The sequence below is a fragment of the Pseudorca crassidens genome, chromosome 1, assembly GCF_039906515.1.
Source record: "Pseudorca crassidens isolate mPseCra1 chromosome 1, mPseCra1.hap1, whole genome shotgun sequence".
Lineage (NCBI taxonomy): Eukaryota > Metazoa > Chordata > Mammalia > Artiodactyla > Delphinidae > Pseudorca > Pseudorca crassidens.
The window spans coordinates 111,847,733-111,874,036 of record NC_090296.1 but is presented as its reverse complement, the minus strand read 5'-3'; the positions used below and the strand labels follow the sequence as shown (position 1 = coordinate 111,874,036).

Below are 26,304 nucleotides of genomic sequence, written 5' to 3'. Positions count from 1 at the left end.
CCAAATAAATAAATATTTTTTTAAAAGGGAATATAAGTAGATGACTTTGCAAAAGTAAACAAAGACCTTAAAGCAAAATCTCTGTTCCAGAAATCCTTCCCCCTTCCCATCTATAGCCTGTCACCATTTCTTTCTTTTCAGGGCCTTTGTTCCCAAGTTTTCAGCCTTTGTTCCCAAGTTTTCAATAATTTCCTCAAATAAAAGCCTTGAAACCAACCATATTGTTTAAATACACTATACAGAGTAACAAGGAGAATTCGGTAGTGACTAGAATTTCTTCTTTGAGCAAGACTAGATAAGCTGAGAGCCAGTACCTTTAAGGAGAGATCACACATGGCTTCTGTTCCTCATTAGCAAGGTGGCCTTGGGAAAATAATTTACTGTGGTCTTTGATACCACATTAAAATCTAAAAGTATGCAACTTTCTAAATAATTTCTTCTGTATAACTTCTGTATAACTTAGGTCAGCCTTGTTGTCTATTTTATTTTTCCTGCTCATCTTACTCTTTTTTTTTTTTTTTGGCCATGCAGCATGTGGGATCTTAGTTCCCTGACCAGGAATCAAACCCGAGCCCCCTGCCGTGGAAGCACAGAGTCAACCGCTGTACCGCCAGGGAAGTCCCTGCTCACCTTACATTTTGAAGATCTTCTAAACATCTGATCTTATGACCATACTTAAGACTCAACTAATGATTGAACTAAGTTATCTGAACAAGGTTCCTTATAGCCCAGGGGTCTGCAAACTATGGCCCACAGGACAAATCTGACCCTGGGCCAGTGAGCGTTTACATTTTTAAAGTGAGTTTTGTATTTTTAAAGACTTGTTTAAAAGGGAGAGGGGTGTTGAAGGGAGGAGAAGATGTGTGAGAAGGCCTGGATGTGGCATGCAAAGGTTAAAAATATTTATTTAATCTGGCCTTTTACAGAAGTTTGCTGGCCTGTGCTCAAGCCTATTCAAGAAGGAACAGGAACTAAATAATAACAGCTAACAGTTATTTACTGCTAGGCACTGTTCTAAGCACTTTATGTAAATTATATAGTATCTTCCCGACTACCCCATGAGGTAGACTATTATCCCCAATTTCACTGATGAGAAAACTAAGGCACAGGGAACTGAGGTAACTTGCCCCAAGTTACTAGGCTAGAGTTAGTGGCAGAGACAAGATCTGAACCCAGAGCCTTTGCTCTTACCCATTCCACCAGAAACTAACGTCAGATACTTAAGCTGTGACTGTAACAGTACCTGAGTGACTGAAGGATGGCGTTCATGAAACACGTGTTCCCCAAATTCCGAAGGCCTGTGGCACAAATGGCAGTGGTGCTTCCCTGTAAAATGGAACAAGAGGTGGCCTTCAGTAATACCAAGAGAAGGCCAACTGTTTCAACATCAAAGAAGAACAAAGGCCTATATTTGAAACTCTAGCAACAAGCCAGTTCGGAATTGATACTTTTCAGTCCAACAAATATTTCAAATTCTCTTTCTACTCTCTGTAAACGTGTCTGGATATTTTTAGAAGGCTGTTTCTGATCCTAGGATTGTTCTAAATGGAAGCTTATGAGGAAGTCACCATTAATAAGTACTGTGGAGTACACAATGCAAAAACCAGGAAGATCCTTAAATAAGTTTAAGACTTAACGCCGTCATAAGACTCTATTAAAGCTACTACAAATTGGAAAAAATATAAACATGCCAAGTATTTCTGTCCCCCAGCTTTTAACTCTGAGCCATGCAAATGACCAATACATGTTTTCCTAGCAATGGAATATCAATCTGAAAAAACTACCTGAACTTCCCTTAAAGACTAAGGCTTTGTTTTTTGATTAGCTGTACAAATGCACTGTGATGTCTGAGTACTACACATGGTTAGTGAATCTACCCATCTAACCCGAAGCATCACTTTAGCTCTTTCTTCCACGAAATTGTAATACTTAATTGTGTGTCTAAACACAGCTAGCATGACAGCAGAGAGGTAGATGCAGGACAAAATTACTGGTATATTTTACAATATTTAGTCATCTTTAAACTTTGTTACTCCATTAATGGCCATACATTTGGTAAGAGATGGGTATCAGAATGAGGAAGCATATTCTTTTATGGTGAAATTGTATTAATGAAGGCCCTAAGGAAAAAACTTACCAAAACTTCAGACCCAAAGCATTTTTTTTTTTTAAGATTTTTATTTTATTTATTTTTTGGCTGTGTTGGGTCTTTGTTGCTACGTGCGGGCCTTCTCTAGTTGAGGTGCACGGGCTTCTCATTGCAGTGACTTCTCTTGTTGCAGAGCATGGGCTCTAGGTGCACGGGCTTCACTAGTTGTGGCACACAGGCTCAGTAGTTGTGGCTCACGGGCTCTAGAGCACAGGCTTGTAGTTGTGGCGCATGGGCTTAGTTGCTCCGCCGCATGTGGGATCTTCCCGGACCAGGGCTCGAACCCATGCCCCCTGCATTGGCAGGGGGATTCTTAACCACTGTGCCACCAGGGAAGCCCCAGACCCATAGAATTTGCACTAGGGACCTTTAACAGAAGGAAGCAAGGATCTTTGGGATCCTACAGAGATGGAGTAATAAGGTACATGAGTAGGCGTTAAGAACAAATGCCTCCTAAGGCAGAGGAGCACGGTGGTCATCCTGACGGAAGGAAGGCACTGACAGACAGACTCGCTGGGGTATTTAGTCACGTCAAGAATCATTAGTACAAGTGGCAAACATTTTGTAAAATATTCCAAATCCAAGGCATACATTTATAAAAGTTTATAAAGGGCAACATTAATGTTAGAACTGTAATCAAACAGTGACTAGATCTCAACCAATTCTTATATTTGAATACCTTTTAATTACTTACATTTACTTTTAGTAACTTGCTGTTCAGTGATGAGTTTTCCAAAAGTTTTCTTTTCCTATGCCTGTCAGCTGTGAAAGCTGAGCTATTAAAGCACAAACAGACAGTCAAAAAGACGTTCATACATACACAACACTACACAGCAAGAGAGAGTAAACATGGCTGTTCTAAGTACCTAGGGTATGGAGCCCTGCCTGGCTGCTTAGCCAGGCCAGGAAGTGACCCGTTAGGCCACTGTGGCCCACAAGTATTTCAAGTAACTGAGGAGTTCCACTTCCCCTGGAAATCCCCACTGCTCCTCCAGCAGGGTGGGACTGGAAGCTGCCACCCGCCGGGCGCTTCCCAGAAACGCTGGCCAAGTGGATGTGGTCTGATGGACAGTCCCTCTCCTCCACCGCTCTATCTACCTAATCAATGGTGAAGCTTCAAACAAGAGAACACCCACTACTCGTAAAAAAGAAAAACACTGGTCTGACATGATTATTCTGAGATTTAACATTAAGTCTCAAATTCTACGCCACTTCTTTCTTAATTTTGATAAAGGTATCATGTTTTGTTAGTATGTTGTAATAGATGATGATATAATCTGAGTTTGCAGAATGATAAATAAATTATAGACGCATAGGCATATATCAATTCATTTGATTCAGCTCTGCTACAAAGCATATTCTAAAACAAATTCTAATTAGCACATAAATTCTGAATTTATCTAAATATTTCTCATTGAAAGAGATATTAAGTTTGCAATTTGTTAGAAAATAATTCCTATCTTCAGAGGAAATAATTCCTATCTTCACTTTAAAATTATTATGTATCAGGGGAACTAATCTAAAGGAAGTGAAAGTTACTATTAAACAACATAGACTTTTTAAGTCTACCAACTCTTTCCCATCCTCCAAAAGTACCAGGTTAATCCAAAGAAAACATAATTATTTTTCTTTCCAAAATTTCCACATGAACTGTCTTCAGAGCATCAGATCTAGTGACAGTCAGCTGTTTCAAATCTAAAAATATTCTTAGGAAAAACGTCTTCAGAAATGTATGTCCCTCTCAGTGTACTGGTGACTACAAGGTAAGAAGAGATAATCCCATATGTACTACGATGTTAAGTTATTCCTTCACAAATTCTGTAAGTAAAGAAGTTCACTCACAAGCACAGTGTATGTACTGTGACAATGCCTAATAGTTAACTTTTGGTTTTAACCTATACAAAAAAAAGCATTTAGCTTTTTAAAAATGTTATTAAATTTTACCATCAATGATTCTCAAAATGGCAGAATCCTTTAGATCCACGCTATTTAATATGGTAGCTGCTCACAACATGTGGCTAATAAATTTAAATTAATTAAACTTAAAAATGTAAAATTCAGTTCCTCGTCACACTAGCTAATTTTCAAGTGCTCAACAGTCACGTGTGTCTAGTGGCTACCATACTGCACAGTGTAGATTAATACAACGTTTCTGGTGCGCAGTGCTTCTCCAGAGGATACGCTAAACAGTCTAAAGTAAAACTCAAATGTAATCATAGTTCTTTCATTGTAGCTTCCATTACAGAGTAAAGGCTATGTTTGAAAAAATAAAAATAAATTTAGGTAATGTTTATCGACATAGAAAAAGGACCGCAAAGTAGCTTTTTCAGTGGGACCAAGGAGAAGTGTAGACAAGGCAGTCTGTGACATCTTTTACCTGATGAAGAAATAAATGGAAATAAAAGATTCAATATCTGCATAAACGCATGCAGGTTCTTGAACTTCCGGTTTTCCTTTTGACTTAGTTCTGATGAATTTATTTGTCATTGAGATGATAGTCTTTTCTTAGAGAAAACTATAAGTGGCAGGAAGAAATAATTTGGTAGCTACCTACTTCTATAACAAAGAATCAAGTTAGTAAGATCTTTACAATGACATCACCACACCAAAGAGTGATATTTACATAAATTACTGCAGGAATCTCCTACTTCACGGTTAATTGTGATTATTTCAGACCAAATTCAATATTCTAGATCTGTGTGTCTATACCTGTGTCTCTAACCCTAGATATGCTCCTGCTGCTTTGTTCAAATTAAAAGGGAGGAGGCGCTCTGAAAAAGTGAGGAGCCCCAAGATGACAAGCCAAAGTGCACTTAAATCCAGACTTTTCTAATTAGCTTAGATTTCAAAGAAATCGATTCTTCCCTTATCAGCTTATAGTCTATTTAGACAGAGACATGCACAGAGACTTTGGTTAACCAAAGCTAGACAGTGTTTCACTCAAAGAACTTAGGTTATTCCCTCTCAGCACTCAATTTTAAAATACTCTGTTGGTTTCACATGTAAGTTTGCTAAAGGACTCTCACTTGTGGCATGTTCTCACAATACCATTTTTATACATCGACTGTCAAAATAAATAAGATGTTGTAAAGCAATTATACTCCAATAAAGATTTTTTTAAAAAACAACAAAAAATAAATAAATTAGATGGCACCTGACAATTAGGGGTGATTTACACAAATTTCACCTGAGTCAGCGACCATTCCAGGGCCATGCTTCTATCCACTGCAGCTTCAAAAGACATTGCTACTGGGGTTCTGTTTACTGCTTGAATTTTGGGTCTAGTGAGCTTTATCTGACTAACCTATTTGGCTATAGCAAAAAATAATTCTATTCACTTAAGCAGTTTAATTTCTTTATGATGACAAAGCATTTCACAGCTTCCTATACTTTCAAGTGATAAATACTGCCCCTAACAAAAAAAGGAAAAGAAACTAGGATCTTGTGCTATCACATAGATGCACGCTGAACAATATAATTAAACCTATTTTCCCTTGATACATAAATTTCAGAGTTTCTAAGAAGACCTCATAATACATTTGGATAAGGATTTTCTAATATCAAAGGTAACTCTATAATGATCTTGTATCATTTTTTGCCCTTCCCTTGCACTACCAAAATTCCCCTTGCAAATAAACTGAGGAGCTTGTAAGTTGGTGGATAATAACTAAAAAACAGGCTCTGGAGCCCTTGCATATGGTTTATGACAAATATTAAACAAAATAAATGCTGAGCTATGATCACTGACTGTGGGCATTTTCAGATACCCAACTCCAAAGTTTACTTTGTTCACATTTCAATCACACTAAAAACGTGATGAAGTTATGGAACTCATAAACAAAAATCCCACTCAGAAATGCTGAAAGACCCCTCAACCCCACTCCATCCCTTCTTTCCCAAGGCCTATTACTTACTCTTCCAAGTTCTGTAAGTGTTCTCTGACTTTCTGTACCAGTCCCAGCTTGGTGTCATTAATCACAAAATCATCACAGCGATAACTGCAAGGAAAATATTAATCAATGTGTGTAAAGAGCTTGAGGAAACCACAGTAATGAAATCACTGAAAGGCCTGGCTACTGCCAAGATGATCACATGCCTCTGCAGGCAGTTACTGTCAGTGGTGAGTTTAAAGAGGACTTGGAATCCACAGTGGAATGCTTTTCAAGAGTCCTTTATAAAAAGCCACGTAGGCAATGAACACCAGTTTCTTTACACATTTTTATTCAAAAGCTCTTCAATTCCTCTTTCAAAAATGAAATACGCTACTACACGTGTTATATTCTTTTCAGTGGTACATAATACATGGAAAATGAAATACAAAGCACCAATTCTGTTCATGTAGCACGAAGCCTAAATCTTTAATGTGATCCTTCCCAACTCAAATTAATGGGGAGTTTGCAGGCAGGAGAGATTTAAGAGGAAAGCAGGAAAAAAGTAATTAACCTGTAGGGATATTTGAATAAAAAAACTAAAAGCCATATATTTCACACATAATTTAATTTAAATAAACTGAATTCAGATGGTTGAGAAGAATGAATCTTTTCATTCCAAGGTGTTAGAAAACAAAAACAGTGGCTACATCTTTCAGGAAACCGATAACCGCTTTGAAGAAAGATATTTAAGATGTTCCTTAAAACTGATATTGTGTGTGTGTGTTTTAGCGAGTCAATAAGCAAATAATATAAGGAATCACACATAATAAACTTTAACTTGTACATTAGCATTCAATTTTCTTCCTAGAATAAGGCCAATTTTAATAAAAACAACTTACAAGCTAGTAGCAAAATATTCTTTTGAACTGCAGCTTTGTACAAAACCACTTACTATAACTACCAAAGAATAATGACAATAACATTGCCATTCTGAGCAAACAAAAATTTTGAATGCATAGCAATTAGTAAAAATTAGGTCATCTCTAGCAGAATCCAAAAAACATTTCTTACATACCTGAAACCAGTCTATAAAAAAACTGTGAATAGGATGGGGGAAAGTAGTTTTTTAAAAAAAGGATTACACACAAAACATGGCTTGTGTCTCTTATTCACAGAATTCAAAATGTGAGTGCTTTTGAAAACTTTAAGTAAAATATATATGTAATTATTTAACATGCCCCTCCGCATTAACTGACTGCCTGTGTTGTCAATCAAGAGTCTCTAACGTATTCTCCAAGCTCCCGTGGTCAATCCCTAACGTTTCTACAAATAGCAAAAGCTACCTTTTACATCCTAGACCGTTTCTCTATGATCAAAGTACCAGCAATGGCAGGAAAATAATTCCTTATCAGTTTTATGACAAAGACATAAAGGAATTAAATTAGTGAAAAGGTTTAATTCCTTGCTTCCTGTCAGCATAAATGTTAAGAGGGTAAGGTCTACTCTGCAAATCTGGGTTTAAGGCACTTGGTTCCTCCATGAACCTCAGGCATTCACTAAAGAATGAAATTGTATTGTTACTCTAATTCCTGCTTACATTTTACATTTTCATTCTATGTTTGCATAAATATATGCATGTATTTTGGTTAAAAGAACACCCAGTGTTCAAAACAAAAATAACTCCAAATGCTAGTGTTCATCTGGGAAATGAAGTCTAAAAGCAAATTCAGATCATCTTTCATGTATTTACATGCTGCTAGAATATCTCATTGAAAAGTAAACCCCTTAGCTTCTACAAAAAAAAAAAAAGGTTGCTTTGTTTAAAGAAACAAATTGTTTCAGACTATATGAAATAACTGATTTTTTTCTTATTAAAGTAATTCTTTTTGGTGTGACATGAATTCAGCCTTTAACATTTGTTAAAGGAACGTTTTCATATATTGAAATACAGATTCATTTACGGCCTTGCTCCATTCTGAACTAAGCTGACTTAACTGGGTCTAGTTGCTTCATCTCTTTGAATGTTCATTATTAAAGTGAGTAAGTTTCTCTAGACTCCAGAGCTGTTCTAATGTGACTAATGCAACTGAGGAAATGCATTTTAATCTTTTAAAATTGTAATTGATATAAAATTTTATTTAACTAAAGCAGTATAAAATATATTTCCATTAAATACTTCATGGTTTGGGTAAAACTATATTTCACTTTTATTATGACATCATATAAGATGTACTGCAGTGCACAGTGTGGGTGCACATGTCATTTCTAGGATCACACATAAGCATATCACCAGTCTAGTTTATGTCAACAGAAGGTTTCAGTTATTTTTCTATGCAATAATGAAGCGCTGTAATGTGCTTGTTTGAATATTTTCTGCAGACAGCAGGAGTTACAGTGATACCTATGTAAACAGTAATTGGTAGTTAAACTGAAATACTTATTTTAATAATTAATATAAATAAATTATTTTTCTGGGTTAAAAACTAACAATGAAAAAAAAATTTAACTTCCAAATGAAGTTTGGAACTTTTAAAAAAAGATTACACACAAATGTGTAATTGACAACATAGGCACACTAATGAGGCAGAATCCAATGGAAAAGGTGTATCACAAATTTTGTAAAGAATGGCAATTATGATTTAATACAGCAGAGCCAAATTAATAAGCTGTGTAAAAAAAGTTTTAAGATAATAAAGTAGACAATATTGAGTCATTTTCAGCAAATGCATAATAATATAAGTTGCTTCTCTACAGTCAAAAAATAATCAATGAAATTTGTCACAATCAATGAAATCAGAATGAAATGTATAACAAAGAAGTTTCTTAGTGATTTTAAGGATTTGAGCTTGTAATTCTGGCAAGCTTTAAAACAGCTTGAATTCTTGCTCAAGAAAGAAAACCATTTTTAGATGGAGAGATGAAACATTAAATTATTATTTCAGTTAAGGGCGTTATGTTTTAGAATTTGAGATAAAGATCAAAAAGGATATTTTACAAAAAGTGAAAGATCTTCAGTTGATCCACCAAGCAACTGTTAGTGAATAAAAGACCTTTCTAACATTATTCAAGATCAATTCATTCAACACTTGAAAATTGTAAGTACTTTTACTTTTCGCTTTAGATGAGTTTTACAAGACAAGAGACAATGGCCAGTTAATACTTTGGGTACGTTTTGTTTCAAATGACTTCCAAATTGAAATGTCTTCATCTATTTGCAACCTTAAAAACAATCAACCGCATGTTGTAAATATTTTTTAATCTTCTACCTGTCACTTTCAGCTAGACAGGAAAAAGTTTCTATCAAGACAGACAAGGACCTGCTACGTGGGATCAAAAACCCGGATTTAATGGAATTATTTCCCTTATTTGATCCACTGCATATTAACATATTGAAAATATCTGTGCTCTAAAGTAGACTGTATCATGGATGCAGTTATTAAAATTGTTCAGTATACATGTGCAAATGCTCTGACTCATCACCAGTTTATGGAACTGTTAAAAGAAATGGAAGATAATGAATATGACTACATGTTCTTTGCCAATGTTCACTGCTTGAGTCATGGAAGAATTTTACAAAGGTTTACTGTACTGTTAACTCTAATTCAAGATTTTCTTGAAACAAAAGGAACACCTGCCAATTCTGAACAAAGAGAAAACATCACAGCATGATTTACATTTTTTCACCTATATCACAGTGCACATGAATGAGCTAAATTTAAAGATCCAAGGAGAGAATAAAAGCTTGCTTGTGACCTAGCTAGACAGGTATGAGAATTTATGTTAAAATTTAAACTATTCATAATACAAATCAATAATGACTTTACACATTTCAGTGTGAACAAATATACAGAAGATTTTAAATACGATGGCATTATGTAAGTTGTCTGCAAAATCCATAAGAAAAATTGAAGAATGCTTTGTTGATATGGACAAATTTGGAGTTGATTTTCAGTTTATATAATGGTCCTTTGAATTTGATGTTGATAATACTGAGTGGTTACAAGAGTTAGTGGATTTACTTAAATTAGATACAGTTTTGAGACTGATATGCTTTTGCTTTGGGCTCAATTCTAAAAAAGATGAGTCAGTCTTGTCAAAACAGATGCCAAGTATTAAAGAAAATGGGGTTTTTTAAATTCATTTATTGGAAAATTTTTAATAGTGTTTGGAATCTACATTTTTAACTGCAATTTTTATGACTAAATACAGATCAAGCATTTCTGACGAAAAGTTAGCATCTGAATGGAGATGTGCTGTACATGTAAAATACATACTGGATTTTGAAGGTTTCATATTAAAAAAAGATGCACACTATGTCTAATAATTCTATATGGATTACCATGTTGACATGATATTTTGGATAACTGGGTTAAATAAAATATACAGTTAAAATTAATCAACCTGTTTGTCTTTGCTTTTTTAATGTGGCCACTAGAAAATTTTAAATTACGTATGTGACAAATTATTTCTCTTGCACAGCACTGCTAGCCTAGAAAATATCTAAGATACTAGCTGTTCTACTATACTACTACCCAATATTATAAAGAGGTAATAAATATAACTTGAATGAACTATAAGAAGTCAATTTTATTTTGGCTGAATTTGTTCTCACTGGCTTAAAAAATTTTAAGTTTTCACAATTGTCCTTATGGCCAAGAGTCATTTTTAGATCTTCTTACAGTCACTATGAAGGACATTTACTTCTAAGATTCTAACTTTTGTCCTGTCTGAATTCACCACACTATACAAGCGTTATTAGATGACGATGATAAAAGGAAAGCACCTGCTTCCACAGGTCAAAACGTCCAGGGGCGCCTGGCACGTGGTAGAGGGTCAATAAATGTCAGCTTCCTTTTGCTGTGTAACCAGGGCTGCCTCACAGCACACCCGTCTCTAGCTGCCCCCATCCCCTGTTCTGATTTCTTCTTCCTCCCTGGCCCAGAGGTGAAAAGAAAATAAGTAACAAAAGTAGGAAGTAAATAAGAATTTAAATGTTGTCTGGTTACCTTAGTCTTTAGCTGAGATGCTGCTTTCAAACTGGAAACTATCCCACTAATACTGATATTAAAAAGTCCCAAGGCAATAAGAAGGATTTAAAGTAAACAAGTTCTAAAAATCTCTTCCTGGTTTACAATTGTGTTGAAGGTATTAGGTCAGTATCATGCTTACCTCTAACACCTGAAAAACAAATAAAATTTAGCCACTATTCTTAGTTTTCCCTTCAAGGAGATTACACCAGAATAAGTACAAAAAAGTGCATAACTTGTAGGCTGTGTTTCAAAGCTTCTAGATTGCTCCTCTGAAACTTGGAATGCATTTCCCATTTTGAAATAAATATTGTTATAAAATATGGTTAAATGTTGCAAGGTGAAAATACACCTGGTTCCCAAAACGTAACTGAAATAATATAAAAAGTTCTACTCCTCTTTTTCATCTTTCTACTGAGAAATTGGAGCTGAGGTCCAGGTTTTGGCATCTTTTCATATAAATAGGACTTCACATGTCTAGCAAACAAAAGTCAGGAACTACCTATATTACACAACCAACTTTTAGGCTATTATATTAACACTTAAGCAAGTTTAAATTTCGTGATGTTAGGTGATTCTTCAAGTAAAGATGAGCTCTACCTCTAACAGACTACTTGTCAGACAAGGAAAACGTTTACTTCTGTATTTACTAAAAAGAAAGAACTGTTTAAGGAAATTTAAGTAAACTGAACACTAAAGACAAAAAAATAATACTTAGAAGTCATATCAGGCAACATATTAGAGATGTTAGATAAGGAAATCAGATATAAAAAGGCAGGGAAGGAGAAGGTACTGGTATCTTTCTCTACTTCTAACACCTTGAGGCAAAGTATACTATCATCTTAGCTATGTAAAAATTAGTCTCAAACCAAATATGACACTAAAGTAGTTTTAAAGTACTTCAGGCCAATAGTTAATAAACTGTTAAATGTAGAGTAGGGTATTATATATATACTGCTGTTCAGAGCAGAAGATACACAATTAATTTTATTACCTTGCACTGAGAGAACATGTAGCAGGTAGCAGATAAATTTTCATAAGAAACACCAATTATTTATACTACTATTATACTTTGGTAAAAAACTGATAATATCACAGCTTATTCTGCTTATTCTAATTCTGCTTATTCTAATAAATAGCAAAATTGTCCAATTTCTTCATTACATTGATTCCTTATGTGTACATTTTTAAGATTGTGATTTTTTTTCTAATTTCTAGCATCTAATCATGCCTAATCCTTTCTAAATATTTTTCTCTCTATAATCTCCCCCAAACCCATCTTTTTCCTCCTCCATCTCAACTAACATTTTATTCTAAACCTTGGTTATTTCCTTTAGTATGATATCCCCCTCTGCCCCACCCAAATACAGTGACTTTCAAACGCATAGATATCTGTAGCCAAATTAAACTATAGTATTTGATGGTCCCTGCAATGTCGACCTTACCTAAATTTTCTTCTCTCGCATCTTTCCCTCCCAATCTTCCCTTTCACTTCAGTGTTACCTGCTTTATGTTTAGATTTAAGCTTTCATTCCATACACTACCAACTCCCTTACCCTCCCTCAGTATTTTCCCTGTAGCACTAGTCACTTGTTTAACAGCAAAATATATTCCTTACTTGTTCATCCCTATCTGTACTTTTTCCCCATTCTCCAAAAATTAAAACATGCAGCATGGCTCAATTATTTTCTCGTCCTAAAATTTAATGTGGGTTTACCTCCTTTTAAAAATTCTAACTTTAGAAACACTTGTTTCCTTCCTATTTCCAGCCTGTGCCTCATGCCCTCTCTAATTATAAAAGGAAAAACACCAGTCCACTAAGACAAAATCTTCAAATTATTTTCAATGGCTCCTAATCAGATAAAAAATAAGCCACAAAACTGAGCATCCATCACCCCCAACACATTTACACATTTGTACTAATTATATATGCAAGTAAATCTAAATTAATATGCATATAGTATAAAAAAAGAAAAATTTTAGAAGAATGAGCTAGAGATGAAATAAACTTTTTAAATGTCTTCATACCATTATTAAACTAGTATCTCAAAATACAATATATACATAGGGTGAGGTTTGACATTAATGATAATGGATATAAATTCATACTTCACACAGTCTCAAACTTTTTGTCCAATTTATCAGATCTGATTAGTCTGTGTTTTTATTAGATAGCCAATATTTTTACTTTGTAATGTATTTGATGAGCTCAGAGTAGGAGTGTATGTCAGCTTACCTTTTCCTTGTTCACCAGTATTTGTCTTACTATTGTTACTGTTATTATCTTGGAGGACTTTTTCTCATAAAAAAATCTTTTAAAATGTGTATCCATTTGAAGAGGGTTGATTCTTGGTAAAATTAAATAAACCCATGTAACTAGGCAGACAAAAACCGTTAACATACTGCACAATGCTAAAAGTGAACAAGGGAGAGGACGCCACACGTGAAGCTGATTCAGGACACTCCGTGTGTGGTTCATGACACATAACCACCTAGTCTACAGACCACTGGCAGTAGGTATTTTAAATATTTGCCAATGATTTTATATTTGCCAGATAAAAAGTTTTAATAAAAGCTCTGCTATTTTCCTTCCGTACCTTCAAGTGCATTACTTTAGAGACCACTGCACTAAAGACTAGGTTCCTAACATACAGCTGGTTCTCAATGAATATTTATGTATTGAATAAAAGCAACATATCCGCTATTTTGATTTTTTTGGATGTTGTGCACATTATGTTCGAGGACCATCATGTTCATCAGACTCTGCCTCCAGGAAAACTTTTGAAGGTAAAAATTTGAGGGGGAAAGGAACTGTTTACAATGTCAAGTTTTCTTCACAAAGGATCCATATCTTTGCTTTGTATCTTTCTGTAATACTTATTCCTAGATTTAGTTTATAGTTTTGGTCATTATGTTGAATGTTTGTTTTTTTGTTTGGTCATTTCCATTTTTAACTAATGACTGCTAATGAAGAGAAAGCTATTAGTTTTTGCATATTTATTATGTATGACCATCTCAAAATTAATTAGTAATTCTACTTGTTGTTTTCTACTAAAGTCCCCCTAAGTTTTCTCAGCATTATATAATTTGAAAGCAGAAATAATTTGTTCTTTTCTAATATTTATACCAACAATTTATTCTGTCTTATTTCAATGGATAGAACAGCCAAAGCAATGTTTAATAATAGTGATGATGATGTAAATGATGATAGGAAGTATTTGTCTTGTTTCTGATATTAATGGAAATAGCTTTAGTATTTCATCAATTTGTATATGTTGTTTGCTTTCTTTGGGGGGAACTATCATATTTTAATAGTTTCCTTTTATTTCAATGTTATTAGTATTTTAAAAATCAGAAATGGCTTATTTATAAATGTATTTTTGCTTCTAATGATACAATCATCTGGGATTCCCTTTAAAATGAATATGTTGGCAGACTAGTGAAATTAACTCAGTAATTATATAATTTTTCTTTTTGACACATTTTACTGGGTTAGATTTGCTTTAAGTTATACTTATTTACAACTATTTTAGTTAGTGAAATTGACTTATTTTCTTTTTGGAGTTTCTATCAGATTTTTGTCTTAAGGTTTTTAAAGTTTCATAATATTAATATACTCAATGTTAAATTTTAAGTGTGAGGCTACACTGTCTGATATAGTAGCTACCAGTACATGTGGCAATTTAAACATAATCATTAAAATAAAATAAAACATTCAATTCCTCAGTCCCACTAGCCACTTTTAATTGCTCAACTGCTACCATTATATGGTGCAGGTGTCACACTCAAAACAAAGAAGATCTCTCTCTCTTTCTCAGCTTTAAAATTCTAAAGCTTTTTCCATTCCTGTTGTAAGTGCTATTGAAGCTACCCAAGTCATAAGTCTCCACATCATATTCTTGAAGCACTAAGACAATATTCCCAGACCAAATCATTCTTCACCCACGTGAAACAAGAAGCAATCATCATACAAACGAACCTGAAATTTTTTACGCAACAGTAAAGGAACAAGTCCTTTAATCTACTGGCTATAAGGCAATCTTTATACAGTAAGTCATGTATAATACTAATACCAAAGAAACAAAATCAAAAAACTTTAATGCAAAAAGTACCCCTCTCAAGAAAGGGCAATGGCAAATCGATCATTAAGTTTTAAATTCCTTTTCATTCCCTTGTATAATAGATAACATCATAATACGACACCTAGAGTAAACTTTGACCTCCAGCTTTATTATAAATGACAGATATAGTTAGAGAAAACAAAAAACAAAAGAAAACAAAAAAAGCTGGTATTCCAGTGACTTCATCTATTTCAAACCAAGAAAAGTTAAATCCAAAGAACTCTTTTAGAAAGCAAGCTTATTTTTAAATTCTCTTTTATTCAATTCTAATGCGCGGCCATCAACTAAGCCAATTTTGGAAAATTAGAATACTTGCAGAGAAAACTCATTTCCTTTGTTAAAAGCAGAAAAGTACCAGCTTATTAAGAAGGAGCCTTTTGTTTTCAGACCACATGCTAAAAAGTTTCTTTTTAATAAAACTTCAAAATACTGTTTTTAAATCAACAAAATTCTTCCTGTTCTCTAATCTTTACAACACTGAAAATTTGTGCCCCAAAAGTTTATAAGGATAGTCAACAAAAGATCTTCCCCTTTTTAATTTTAAATCACAACTGCCTTTGAAAATGATTCAGCATCCATTTAAACCCACAAATAAAAGCTTTATTTTTATTAGTTTTAATTAAAACTGCTATTTATTATAGGTGTTTAAAATCTAAAATACAAGTCTTTCTTCTAGACAAATGAATTGACTCACATTTCATAATATTTCTTTGTTTGAAGGAGTGCTTTAAAACACTACTCTACCAGAAAGGAAAAATTCTAGTAATTTAGTTTTAATACTCCTTTCATACTTTTGAATTCTCAGAAATTCAGCTATTGTTGATAAGTTGACAAGACTATGTCAGATGTCAAAAGTTATATGTTCAGTATTTTAAATCTATTAACTCCAAATGTCTATCTACATAATAAGTCAAATAAAAGTTCCTAATTTTAGGGCTTCCCTGGTGGCGCAGTGGTTGAGAGTCCGCCTGCCGATGCAGAGGACACGGGTTCGTTCCCTGGTCCAGGAAGATCCCACGTGCCGCGGAGCGGCTGGGCCCGTGAGCCATGGCCACTGAGCCTGCGCGTCTGGAGCCTGTGCTCCGCAACGAGAGAGGCCACAACAGTGAGAGGCCCGCGTACCGCAAAAATAGTAATAAAAAAAAAAGTTCCTAATTTTAATCTTTCTTTCTTCTCAATCAATTTTACTCTTTTTTTTGATACAATAATGTATACCACATACAATTCCATTTGTATTAACTGGGGGAGGGAATTTGGGGTAGGAGGAAAGGAAATATTACTGAACACACACACAATAATCTGAACACCTGCCCTTGTGTGAAAATCTTAAGATTTTCATTTTTATTAAAATCTTCATTTGTCTCCTAAAGGAGTGTGTTTGTGTCAAACCAAAATGATTCTCTCCCTCTTTTGAAATAATGACCCGTTTTATGTTCTGCTTGGTTAATATGTGCTTCTCCTGAACGCCCAGTTTATATCAGAAGTGAAAGGACCTGCTCTGCAAGGGTGTCCCTCTCGGGAGGTAAATGGAATAGCTCACATAGGCTGTGATTTGAGTCTTTTTCAGGAAAAGGGTTCTGCAGCTCTTCAGTCCTCCAAAAGTATCAGGAGGGCACAATAGTATAGATTTGGTATAACCTTCCCCATTTTTGGAAAATAGTTAACAAAATTCAGTCTTTCAAACATCTACTGCTTACTCGGCACCAGACACTGAGTACTGTGGACAATACAAAGATCTGACATGGTTCCTGCAGTCCCCAAGGACATTTACAAATAACTAACATGCAGCAGGAAATTATAAGTATCCCAAGGACTGTGAGTTTAGGGGAGATTACATCCAGCTACAATTGGAGTTACTTGGGGGAGGGGGGAGTGCTCAATGATAACCTCATAAAGGATATGCAAAGACAGGACAAAGGCAGGGACTCTTGGAAAAGGGAAAGTAAGGATAGAAAAACTGTAAGCCTCGGAGCACGTTTCAACTTCTTCAGAGGACAGAGCACATGGAAAAGCCGCCTTAACATTAGCTATAGTCAAAATAGTTTGACTACAAGCATAATAATTAATAATCAAATAGGTTAAACCTCATACAACCTCTAAAGTAAACCAATTAGTGTAACCACAAGAAATTTATATACAAGGAATATTTACAAACTGAAGTGAAATTACTAAGGTGCACTGGAAAATAACACACACACACACGCCACATACAGAAGAAGAGATCCTTTTTTGTTTCTTAATCATAGTGAGGTGTGGGGAAAATGTTAATTTAAACTACAGCTTCAACAGCTTACTACTAGCACAGTTTCCTTTTAGGCTGTCAGTATAATGCTACAGGATGATTCCCTGGCATTTTGTTCTAAACCCACAAATGAGATGGTTATGTGACCAGCTGCAGCTCCCTTCCTGCATTTCAGAAGCTCTCGGAGTCCACACACTTGCGGCTCTGTATAACTTCACACAAAAGACTGGCAACTGGCCAAGAAACCCCTGCCACGGTGTATATTCCCCCAAGGTCCAAGATCTGCCATTTAATTCCAATTCAGCCATGAAATGACTTGTACTTTAGCATACTATACCAATATAAAGCAAATTAAATTCCAGTTCTAGTTAATAAAGGTATTCCTCTAAAATGCAATATACAAAGACATTAAAGTATATAGTCTATATTTTTAAAGAGACCTACGAATATAATTCCACTCCATTAGGAAAATTCCAAGATAATTCTTTAAATTTCCTCAAAGAGTTACTATTTCCTCATAATCTTACCAACAGTGAGAAAACCCACTGCACACAGAGATTTAATTGTATTTCCAAATTTCCCCATTAAATATTTCATGCACATGGCTAACTAAAAATCAAGAAGAATGAATGTTTTCAACATCTGGTGCATACAGGTTGACATGACTTGCAATGATGACTGTGAGACAGATACCTCAAGAATGATCTTAATTCCTGCTGTTTAAAGAGAAATACTTACAACCTTACAGAAACACATGGTTCTGTCAATTAGATAGCTGTGTCATTCTAGTATACAAGTGTCCTCAGGGAAAGGGGGGGAAACTAATGAAAACACTTTAACAGCTTGGCTAATACTTAATTTTTGTAGGAAGGGGTGTTTTATGAGAGCAAATAATAATAAACTCAGCACTAGGCTCAGAAAATCTTCCCAAGATTTTCACTTTTACTGATGTCTTCATGTACCTCTAGCTTGTCTCTCTTCCATGTCCGGACATCTTCCACACAAAGGATCACTGAAATACTAGTGATCTACAGGACTAAACCTTACAATGTTTTACTCAATAGCCACAGTGTAATAATGTTAAACCTGTAAAAATGTAAACTTGGTAGGCCACTGACCTTTTTTTCTTCCTTTTGATGGGACACCTTTCTACAATACAATAAGCAGCTAAGGACAATGTAGAAAGGATTAGCACACAACTTCAGTAGAAAGTGTGAATCAAAAGCAATATTTGGACTTTAAATCCCCATCCCTGCCCACTATTGCCTTCATGTAACATTCGAGGGCTATATGGCAAAAACAAAAACAAAAATAAAAGGGCTCCTTTAAATGGCTTTTTTTTTTCCTTTCAATGTCAGAAACCTTTTGAATTCAGTAAAATGATTAAAACCATAAAGAATTATTCATAATTTACTAGTCAAGGAAAGAAATTTGCTTCACGCCAAAGTTAAAACTGTAAAATACACTGACTCTGAGCATACCGAATGGATATGGATTGTTAAACATCACTTGTAACCTGAATAACCTGTTCAAAGTAGTCAGAAAAATTCTTACTTTATTGTCGTTTACATGAAACAGACATGTATAGTATATTACAAAGAGAGAACAGGGCTTCCAATACCCTTTTAAAGGATGTGACACTTAAAAAAAAATTAGCTTGAAAGGCTACACACAAAATTCTTGATGTTTATCTACAGAGTAGAAGAGGAGAGTGGAACTGTGTTGGGACAGGGGAGACTGTCAAAATAATTTTTTAAACAAAGAAGTTAAAGATTATATAACAAAACCTTAACTGGACAGTAGGAATGTGGGTTTTATCATATTATAATAATATTATCATATTATTCTTCAATTAAAAACAAAAAAGAAAAGGAATTATAATGAACAACAACAAATACTTTTCATTTCCCTGAAGCTTAGAGGGATGGGAAAGAAGAGGAGACCTAGAGGTTGAAAGGGCAATTTAAATTTACATCTGAATGAATAAGGACAAGCATTCCTGATAGCCCCCAGTCCTCTGCGAATTCCAACAGGACTAAAAGGCAGTAATGGCAGTCCCCACTGGCTTAGAGACTGGGGGGAGGGGAAAGAGTGAGGAAGACGAGAAAACGCCTGCACACACATAGTAAACGAATGGCATTTTCAGATAATATTAATACTTACCAGTATGTACTGTAGCTACTGCAATCCATACACACTGTGTGCTGAGCTTTTTCTTGCTTTTCTGATTTCTTATGGTTGGTTAAGGGTATTTGTGCATCTTCATAATGTTTTTTTGCATGGCCATTCACATACCTTACAAAAATCAAATGAAAATGTATTTTCATCTAAATATTGCTTGGGAAGTTAAAGTAGCAGGAGATGATAATAAAATTAGATGGTTATCAAATCAGAATAAGAAAGAATTCCTTCTAATAAAGAGCATTCAATCCTGTAAGAGCATTCATCACTTAGTGATTTATTAAGCTGAGTACTTAAAATATGCTTTTTTGCAATCAAATACAGTCAACTTATTATTGTACACAAGACTAGGACCAGGCAAGGAAAGGTGTTATCTATGCAAACCAGTTTCAATATCATTGAGATTATCACTTATCAACTCCTTTGCTGATAATTTTGCTATATAGCCTTTTTCTTTTTTTTAAGTTTTCTTAGGCTGCTAACTCCCAACTCAGCTATTATCAAAGACAAGCTTTGCAAACTAAATTACTCAATCACTGCCCACAGGGCCATAGGCTCTGCTTAGGTTGCTGCTTAATATAAAACATGAGAGTCAGATATGGAAACAGGATAATCTCCCATCTCTTTCTCATCAATATGGCTTCATATTTTTCATTTGAATGCCTGAATAATCACTCCACTAATATGGAAATAGGTTTGTTCAAAAGAAATCCAAACAAAACAGAAATTATCTTAAGCTTATATAAACTGTAATTTCTTACTACATGGGCAAAGATAATCAAAGGCTGACTACAGTCAGAAAAATTTTCTAACACTTTCCAACTCAGATTTAATAAATCATTTTATCACAAAAAGCAAAATGAAACTGACATAAGGGTTCATCTACACCTTCACCTAAATACTGTACAACGCCATAACTGACCACTACTTGAAGACCCTCATAAAACAAAAACGTCCCAGTTCCTAGAAAGCTGCCAATTTATAGAAGGTAAGGCCTAATTGTAAACTCAGAACAGTCAAAACAAATGTCGGTTAAATAGTGCCAAAGTAAACCTTCTCAGAGAGTTAAGGTGACATTTTTGTCATGATGTGCCTTAACTGTACAAGGAGCAACACTTACCTTGGGGAAAGTAGGCTAGTTTGTGGTAAGTAAGGAGGATCAACTCCAAGCCTGGCCTCTCTACCCCAGGAAACCTGGAAGCATCAGAGGCACTACTAACCTCAACTCAGAGTTTGATCACGTTTTCCCCCCTTTTTTTCACTGTAATAAACATAACCAAGACTTGTGTGTAGGGTCTTCTGTTCACAAAAGTGGACTAAACTGAATTTTTAATTCCATTGTATATATGGCTGAGTTAAAATAAAAATAATGATTAAGAGTATAAACTCAGGGCTTCCCTGGTGGCACAGTGGTTAAGAGTCTGCCTGCCGATGCAGGGGACACGGGTTCGTGCCCCGGTCCGGGAAGATCCCACATGCCGTGGAGCGGCTGGGCCCGTGAGCCATGGCTGCTGAGGCTGCGCATCCGGAGCCTGTGCTCCGCAATGGAAGAGGCCACAACAATGAGAGGCCCGTGTACCGCCAAAAAAAAAAAAAAAAAAAAGGGTATAAACTCAAAAATTAGACAGCCTGGGTTTTAGCAGGCGTTATCACATAATGGCCTGGTAAGCTTGGGTGAGTTACTTAACCTCTCTACTTCTGTTTTCTCATCGATAAAACAGAGATAATAGTACTTATATCTCCTGGGTTGTTAGGCGATTAAATAATCCATGGCTCAGAATGCATGAATGAATGAATAGTACATATAGTTCCTTTAGCCACCATACTGTAGCCTCCAAATGTACTAGATATTTCCATGGTTACTGTAATAAATGTCAGTGATAAAGTAAGAAGTGTATTACTGCTAACATTAAGATTAGCAATGTTTTGGCTAATATTCAAATACATGTCAGAAGTTAACAGTCATGTATAAACTACCACATAAAAATAAATATTTCCCTCATCTAGTTTTAGATTTTAACCAATTTGGTCTAAAAAGGAAAAGTGTCCATATACATGTCACAGATTTTTTAACAACAATCACAAAAAATAGGAAAAATAAAAGGGATGGTGTCATGAAGACCAATACAATATATAACTCAAATATACTACTGATAAAGTACATTTCCTAGTTTGAAAGAATATTCCGTTTAAGACTCCCCTAAAGACAAGTGGTCTAAATTACTGAGAAAATCGTCATTCTTGGCAATCAACACCCAGGATTACATGGCAAAAGAAAATTAGCCAATCAGCTATGTAAAATGAAGATCCAAATGCAGGTTACTCTCATTATCTGTGTAATCTACTTAATTATATTTCTCTGAAACCATGTCAGATTTCCAAATTTAAGATTGCTTACAATTGGAAACATACTACCTACAGAGCCTAGAAAATTTTCAATTTATTTTTCCAATACCTACTTAGAGAACTGTTTGTTGCTTGCTGTTAAGAACACTAATGTCTCCACTTTTTGAGAGTATGTCAGGTCTTTTTGTTGACATATGACCTTCCAGATTTAGGCTGTAAAGCACTATGAGACGACTGGAGGATAGAACTATATAAATTTTATTGCATTATAATTCTCACCTCTCAAAATCTAGGAGAGGAATCTGTCTCTTCAAGTGCAGAATTTAAGTGCTTCTACTTTTCTTCTTTTTTAAAAAAAATGTTATCTGTACAAAGTATTTTCAGGTTCCCCAAATCCTAGAGATTTCAAAACCACAATAACCACAATTAAGATATGCAGTTAACATTTTCCAAAAGTACTCTTAAGTGTACATGGAAAAATAGACTCAATTCCAGGACTGAAAATGTGAAAAATCAAAAGTTAACTGAACAAAGATGCTCTCTTCATGCAATGAGGGTTTACGAGTAACGATGGGGAAACTGTCCAAATAAATACAATATAGATTTCAGCCTGTGTGACTCAGTATGATTTCCCACCTCCTTGCTGCTAAGCTACTAACTTCTGAAGTAAATTCAAAGCAGATTTTCTAAGCTAAAAGAGCCACAGAAATAAATGTGCTACTACCAGACACACAAAGTTTGATATTTATTTGAGTTTGTGCTAGAAGAAAGAGTTACTAAAGTATTTAAGTAACATCATTTTGAAGCCAAGAACTGGGAGGAAATGCTCAGGCTTGAACTGGGTTTGGGAGTGTTAAGTTCCTAGAATGCAAAAATGTCTTAACGGAACAATGATATATTTGGTACATCTTAGCATAAATAATGAACTCCACAGTGAGACCATTTTTGAGGGAATTCCTTTATCTGTTTTGTTTTCAGAAGAATGATGTGATATCTGGGATTTGATTCAAAAGTCAATAAAGGTAGGGAAGAGTAGGTAACAGGTGAAACAAAATTGGCCACATGTCAATCAAATATTACTAGTAGATTGTCTTGATCATCAAATTAATTCTTCTGAGTATCAATATAAAGGGGTTTTCCCCCCTAGATTTTCCTCAGTTCCATCACTGAACAAAGGGATTCTATTAGGAGAGGGAAGAAGCCCTACAGAGAATTACGTACACGCTATAATTAAACAACGGTGCTCAATAAATCCAAATCAATAAAACTTTGACATAAAGCTTAAAGGTAAACTGAAAAAAGCAAGTTGGGTAGTGAAGTAATAAGCATGTCACCTACCTTCCACAGTGGACACTTGAACAAGTCAAACAGACCCAGGGGCTTTTGTTGGACCGGCACACTAATAAAAAGAAAAATACACAATATGCCAATTGTATCACGTTATTTCCCAGTTTCTCCCCTAATCTGTAATACCACATCCTGTGATTAAGTTACAAATTCCATGGCTGCTTAGGTGTACTGAAATCACAAATCCTTGCTTTGTGAGTGCATTTACACAAAACGGCTGCCTAATTAACGTTATACTGAAAGAATCTAAACGCATGTCCACAACAACTGCTCATATTAATTGCGGACTCAACTCAAATAGTTTAACCACAGGTTAAACACTTTTCTCCTTTATTACTTATTCCTTTTTTTTTTTTTCAACAGTCTCTGACAAGTTAAGGACAGTCTATTTTCTCATCAAAAGCATTTTTAAGGGAATTCCCTGGCAGTCCAGTGGTTAAGACTCCACGTTCCCAACGCAGGGGGCACGGGTTCCATCCCTGGTTGGGGAACTAAGATCCCACATGCCGCATGGCGCAGCCAAAAAATAAAAAGACAAAACATTAAAAAAAAAAAGATTTTATAAAAACCATTTTTAAGTCTAATTTTTAAATCACATGTCTTTACCATACAGATCATATTATACTAGTATAAATGACAACTCTTTTAGTTTATTTAGTGAGAGGCATAACCTAAGGATACAATTCGGAAGACTAAGCCCAGTTCTTCCCAAATTAATGTCTCAAATGCATTAAATATAATTCTAAATATGATAACTGCATGTAGTTCTTGCTGAGGGTATAATCAGGACATTAATTACTTTAGTTTGAGTAATATAGGGACACGGCAGGCAAAAAGGGGTATGAAAACTTCTAAAATACTGATTACAATCTTGCTTGCTGTTTACTTATTCAATTTTAAGCCCAATAAACATAACAATGATTTTAAAAGGGAAGGGATATAAAAATCACCTGGAACAAGCTTTTTCAAAACACATATGTTCTACTCAGGCAGAGACATCTACACTGGGGTGGGTACAGAAGGACAAAAGAACATGTCTATTTTGACAAAAGCAACTTCCCAGGTGACTCCCTAGTACAACCACTTGAGAACCACTAGTCAGCCTCCTAGGGGCCATGAGAGGGGCACCGCAGCACATCCACACACTCAGGATTATAATAAGTCCACTGCCTGGCACACAGTATATGCTCAATGAACAGTTGTTGAAACAAAGTTTAAATTTCTTAGTTTAAGATACCAAGCTCTTCCAAGATCTGATCCCTACTATGTTATATTGGTCCTGTCTAATCATACATCACAATCGGCCTTTCTCATTGTTAAGAAAAATTAGCCAAAACTGGAAATAAAGTGAATCAAGAACTATAAGCCCTTTCAATGTATAATAAAACACATTATTATCATGAATATCCCAAAGATATTTCATTATAATACCATTGTTTGACCTGCTGTTTACTATTGATCAGGACCCAAATTCTATGAAGTTACAAGTGAACTTGTAGATTTTTATTTGGTAGAGATAATATCTGTCTGGCAGACTCCAAGGCCTACGGTTTTACTACCCTGCAGGACATTAATGGTTTTATATCTAGCCTAGCAATTTACTTCAACATTCATTCTTCAGTGTCTGCATTCACTCAATTCCTCAAATGCTCTTGGAATCAGCTTTACCATCCTGCTGGTTCCCTTATTAATGAGTTAAATAAATCTTTGACATACATTCATTCTACATTTGGGAGGGGAGGAGAAGGCAAGGAAGAATAGGAGAGTACAGTGATATACTGCCCAAGGGTCTCTGCCTTCCTGCCCAGCACAGGGCTCTAACTATTTTTGAATGAGAAAACTTTCAGTGGTAAAAATCCCCTTCCAGTTAGCCAAGAGCCTTACCTTTCCTTAGGGCATTACATTAACTGCTAGGGCCACCCTGAAGGCATTTTAGTCTTTTACTCAGTTGGGTCCAATTTTATTATATGTGCATGTAAGTCACATGACAAAGGCGAATAAGAAGAACGCCAAACTGCTAACAGCAATTATTTTAGGCAAGTACATGAGAAGACTATTGTAAGGGGAAACTGTTGGCTTTTTATTTGTACACCCCTGTGGTATTTGATTTGTATCAACAAAAATATGACATTTTTATAGTTTGAAAAGAAAGTCCTATAGAGTATATTTTTAAAGGGAAAAATAAATTAGAACACAGTTTACCTGAAACAGATATTCCTGGTCTGCGATATAACTTGAAGGATTAAAAAACTACAAATATTATATAGTTTTATTCCTCCAGCAAACCTTTTTCTTTTAGTAAATACTAAGAAACACTGTACTCAATCTGGAAGAAGTTTAATATTAACCTGAAATAAGTAATTATGTTGTAATAGTAAGTTTAGGCCCAAGTTTTTAGTCATTTACAGGTTTTTGTTTTTTGTGTAATTATGGGAAGATTTCCCCCCCTCCTTTGAATGAGGGAAAAAAAAAAAATCTAGAACAAAATCACTGTTACTTTGGTGTGTTTCCTACCAAACGTTCATTTTTCCCCCGATGGCTGTAAAGTGTGTGTATGGACAAAAAGTACATACAATTTTGTGATCTAATTTTTCCACTATCAGTATATTAAATGTGTTTCTTCATGTTACTGAATTAGAACAGTGTACTCTAAATCTAGTCTTATAAAATCTCAATTACCTCATAAAGTTTTATCAGTTTTTTAATTTCTTAATTGCAGATTTTCAAAAAGATACCCTAAGCCTGAGGGGAAGAAATGGGGAATAACTGCCTAATAGGTACAGGGTTTATTTTGGGGTGATGAAATGTCTTGGAACAAGATAGAGGTGGTAGTTGTAGATGTACTAAATGCACTGAATTGAATTATTCACTTTAAAATGGTTAATTTGGGGAATTCCTTGGCAGTCCAGTGGTTGGGACTCGGTGCTTTCACTGCCAAGAGCCCAGGTTCGATCCCTGGTTGGGGAACTAAAGATCCCACAAGCCGCATGGCATGTACATAAATAAATAAATAATATTA

The 26,304-nt window shown here is 35.0% G+C and overlaps 1 protein-coding gene and 2 long non-coding RNA genes across 11 annotated transcripts in view; 1 reads left to right on the top strand and 2 right to left on the bottom strand.

Moving 5' to 3' along the window:
• The window catches only part of LOC137230405 (uncharacterized), a 61,031-nt gene extending 50,614 nt beyond the window's left edge, over nucleotides 1–10,417 (top strand). The window contains exons 4-5 of one of the 3 annotated variants that reach the window (XR_010946128.1): nucleotides 532–798; nucleotides 9,301–10,417. This is a non-coding gene — a long non-coding RNA (uncharacterized lncRNA). The remainder of the gene's footprint in view (nucleotides 1–531; nucleotides 799–9,300) is intronic. The other 2 variants (XR_010946127.1, XR_010946125.1) reach the window with 2 other exon arrangements.
• USP3 (ubiquitin specific peptidase 3) overlaps nucleotides 1–26,304 on the bottom strand; it is a 214,180-nt gene that overhangs the window by 44,419 nt on the left and 143,457 nt on the right. For 6 of the 7 annotated variants that reach the window (XM_067749616.1, XM_067749624.1, XM_067749605.1 and 3 more), the window contains 5 exons: nucleotides 23,277–23,337; nucleotides 19,575–19,706; nucleotides 6,064–6,147; nucleotides 2,844–2,925; nucleotides 1,244–1,326 (listed from right to left, as the gene is read on the bottom strand). In XM_067749616.1, coding sequence (XP_067605717.1) covers nucleotides 1,244–1,326; nucleotides 2,844–2,925; nucleotides 6,064–6,147; nucleotides 19,575–19,603 — 278 coding nt within the window. In that variant the 5' untranslated portion in view covers nucleotides 19,604–19,706; nucleotides 23,277–23,337. Of the gene's footprint in view, nucleotides 1–1,243; nucleotides 1,327–2,843; nucleotides 2,926–6,063; nucleotides 6,148–19,574; nucleotides 19,707–22,217; nucleotides 22,335–23,276; nucleotides 23,338–26,304 lie in introns of those variants that run through there. The other variant, XM_067749645.1, reaches the window with a different exon arrangement.
• The window catches only part of LOC137230411 (uncharacterized), a 124,475-nt gene that overhangs the window by 44,419 nt on the left and 53,752 nt on the right, over nucleotides 1–26,304 (bottom strand). The window lies entirely within an intron of this gene.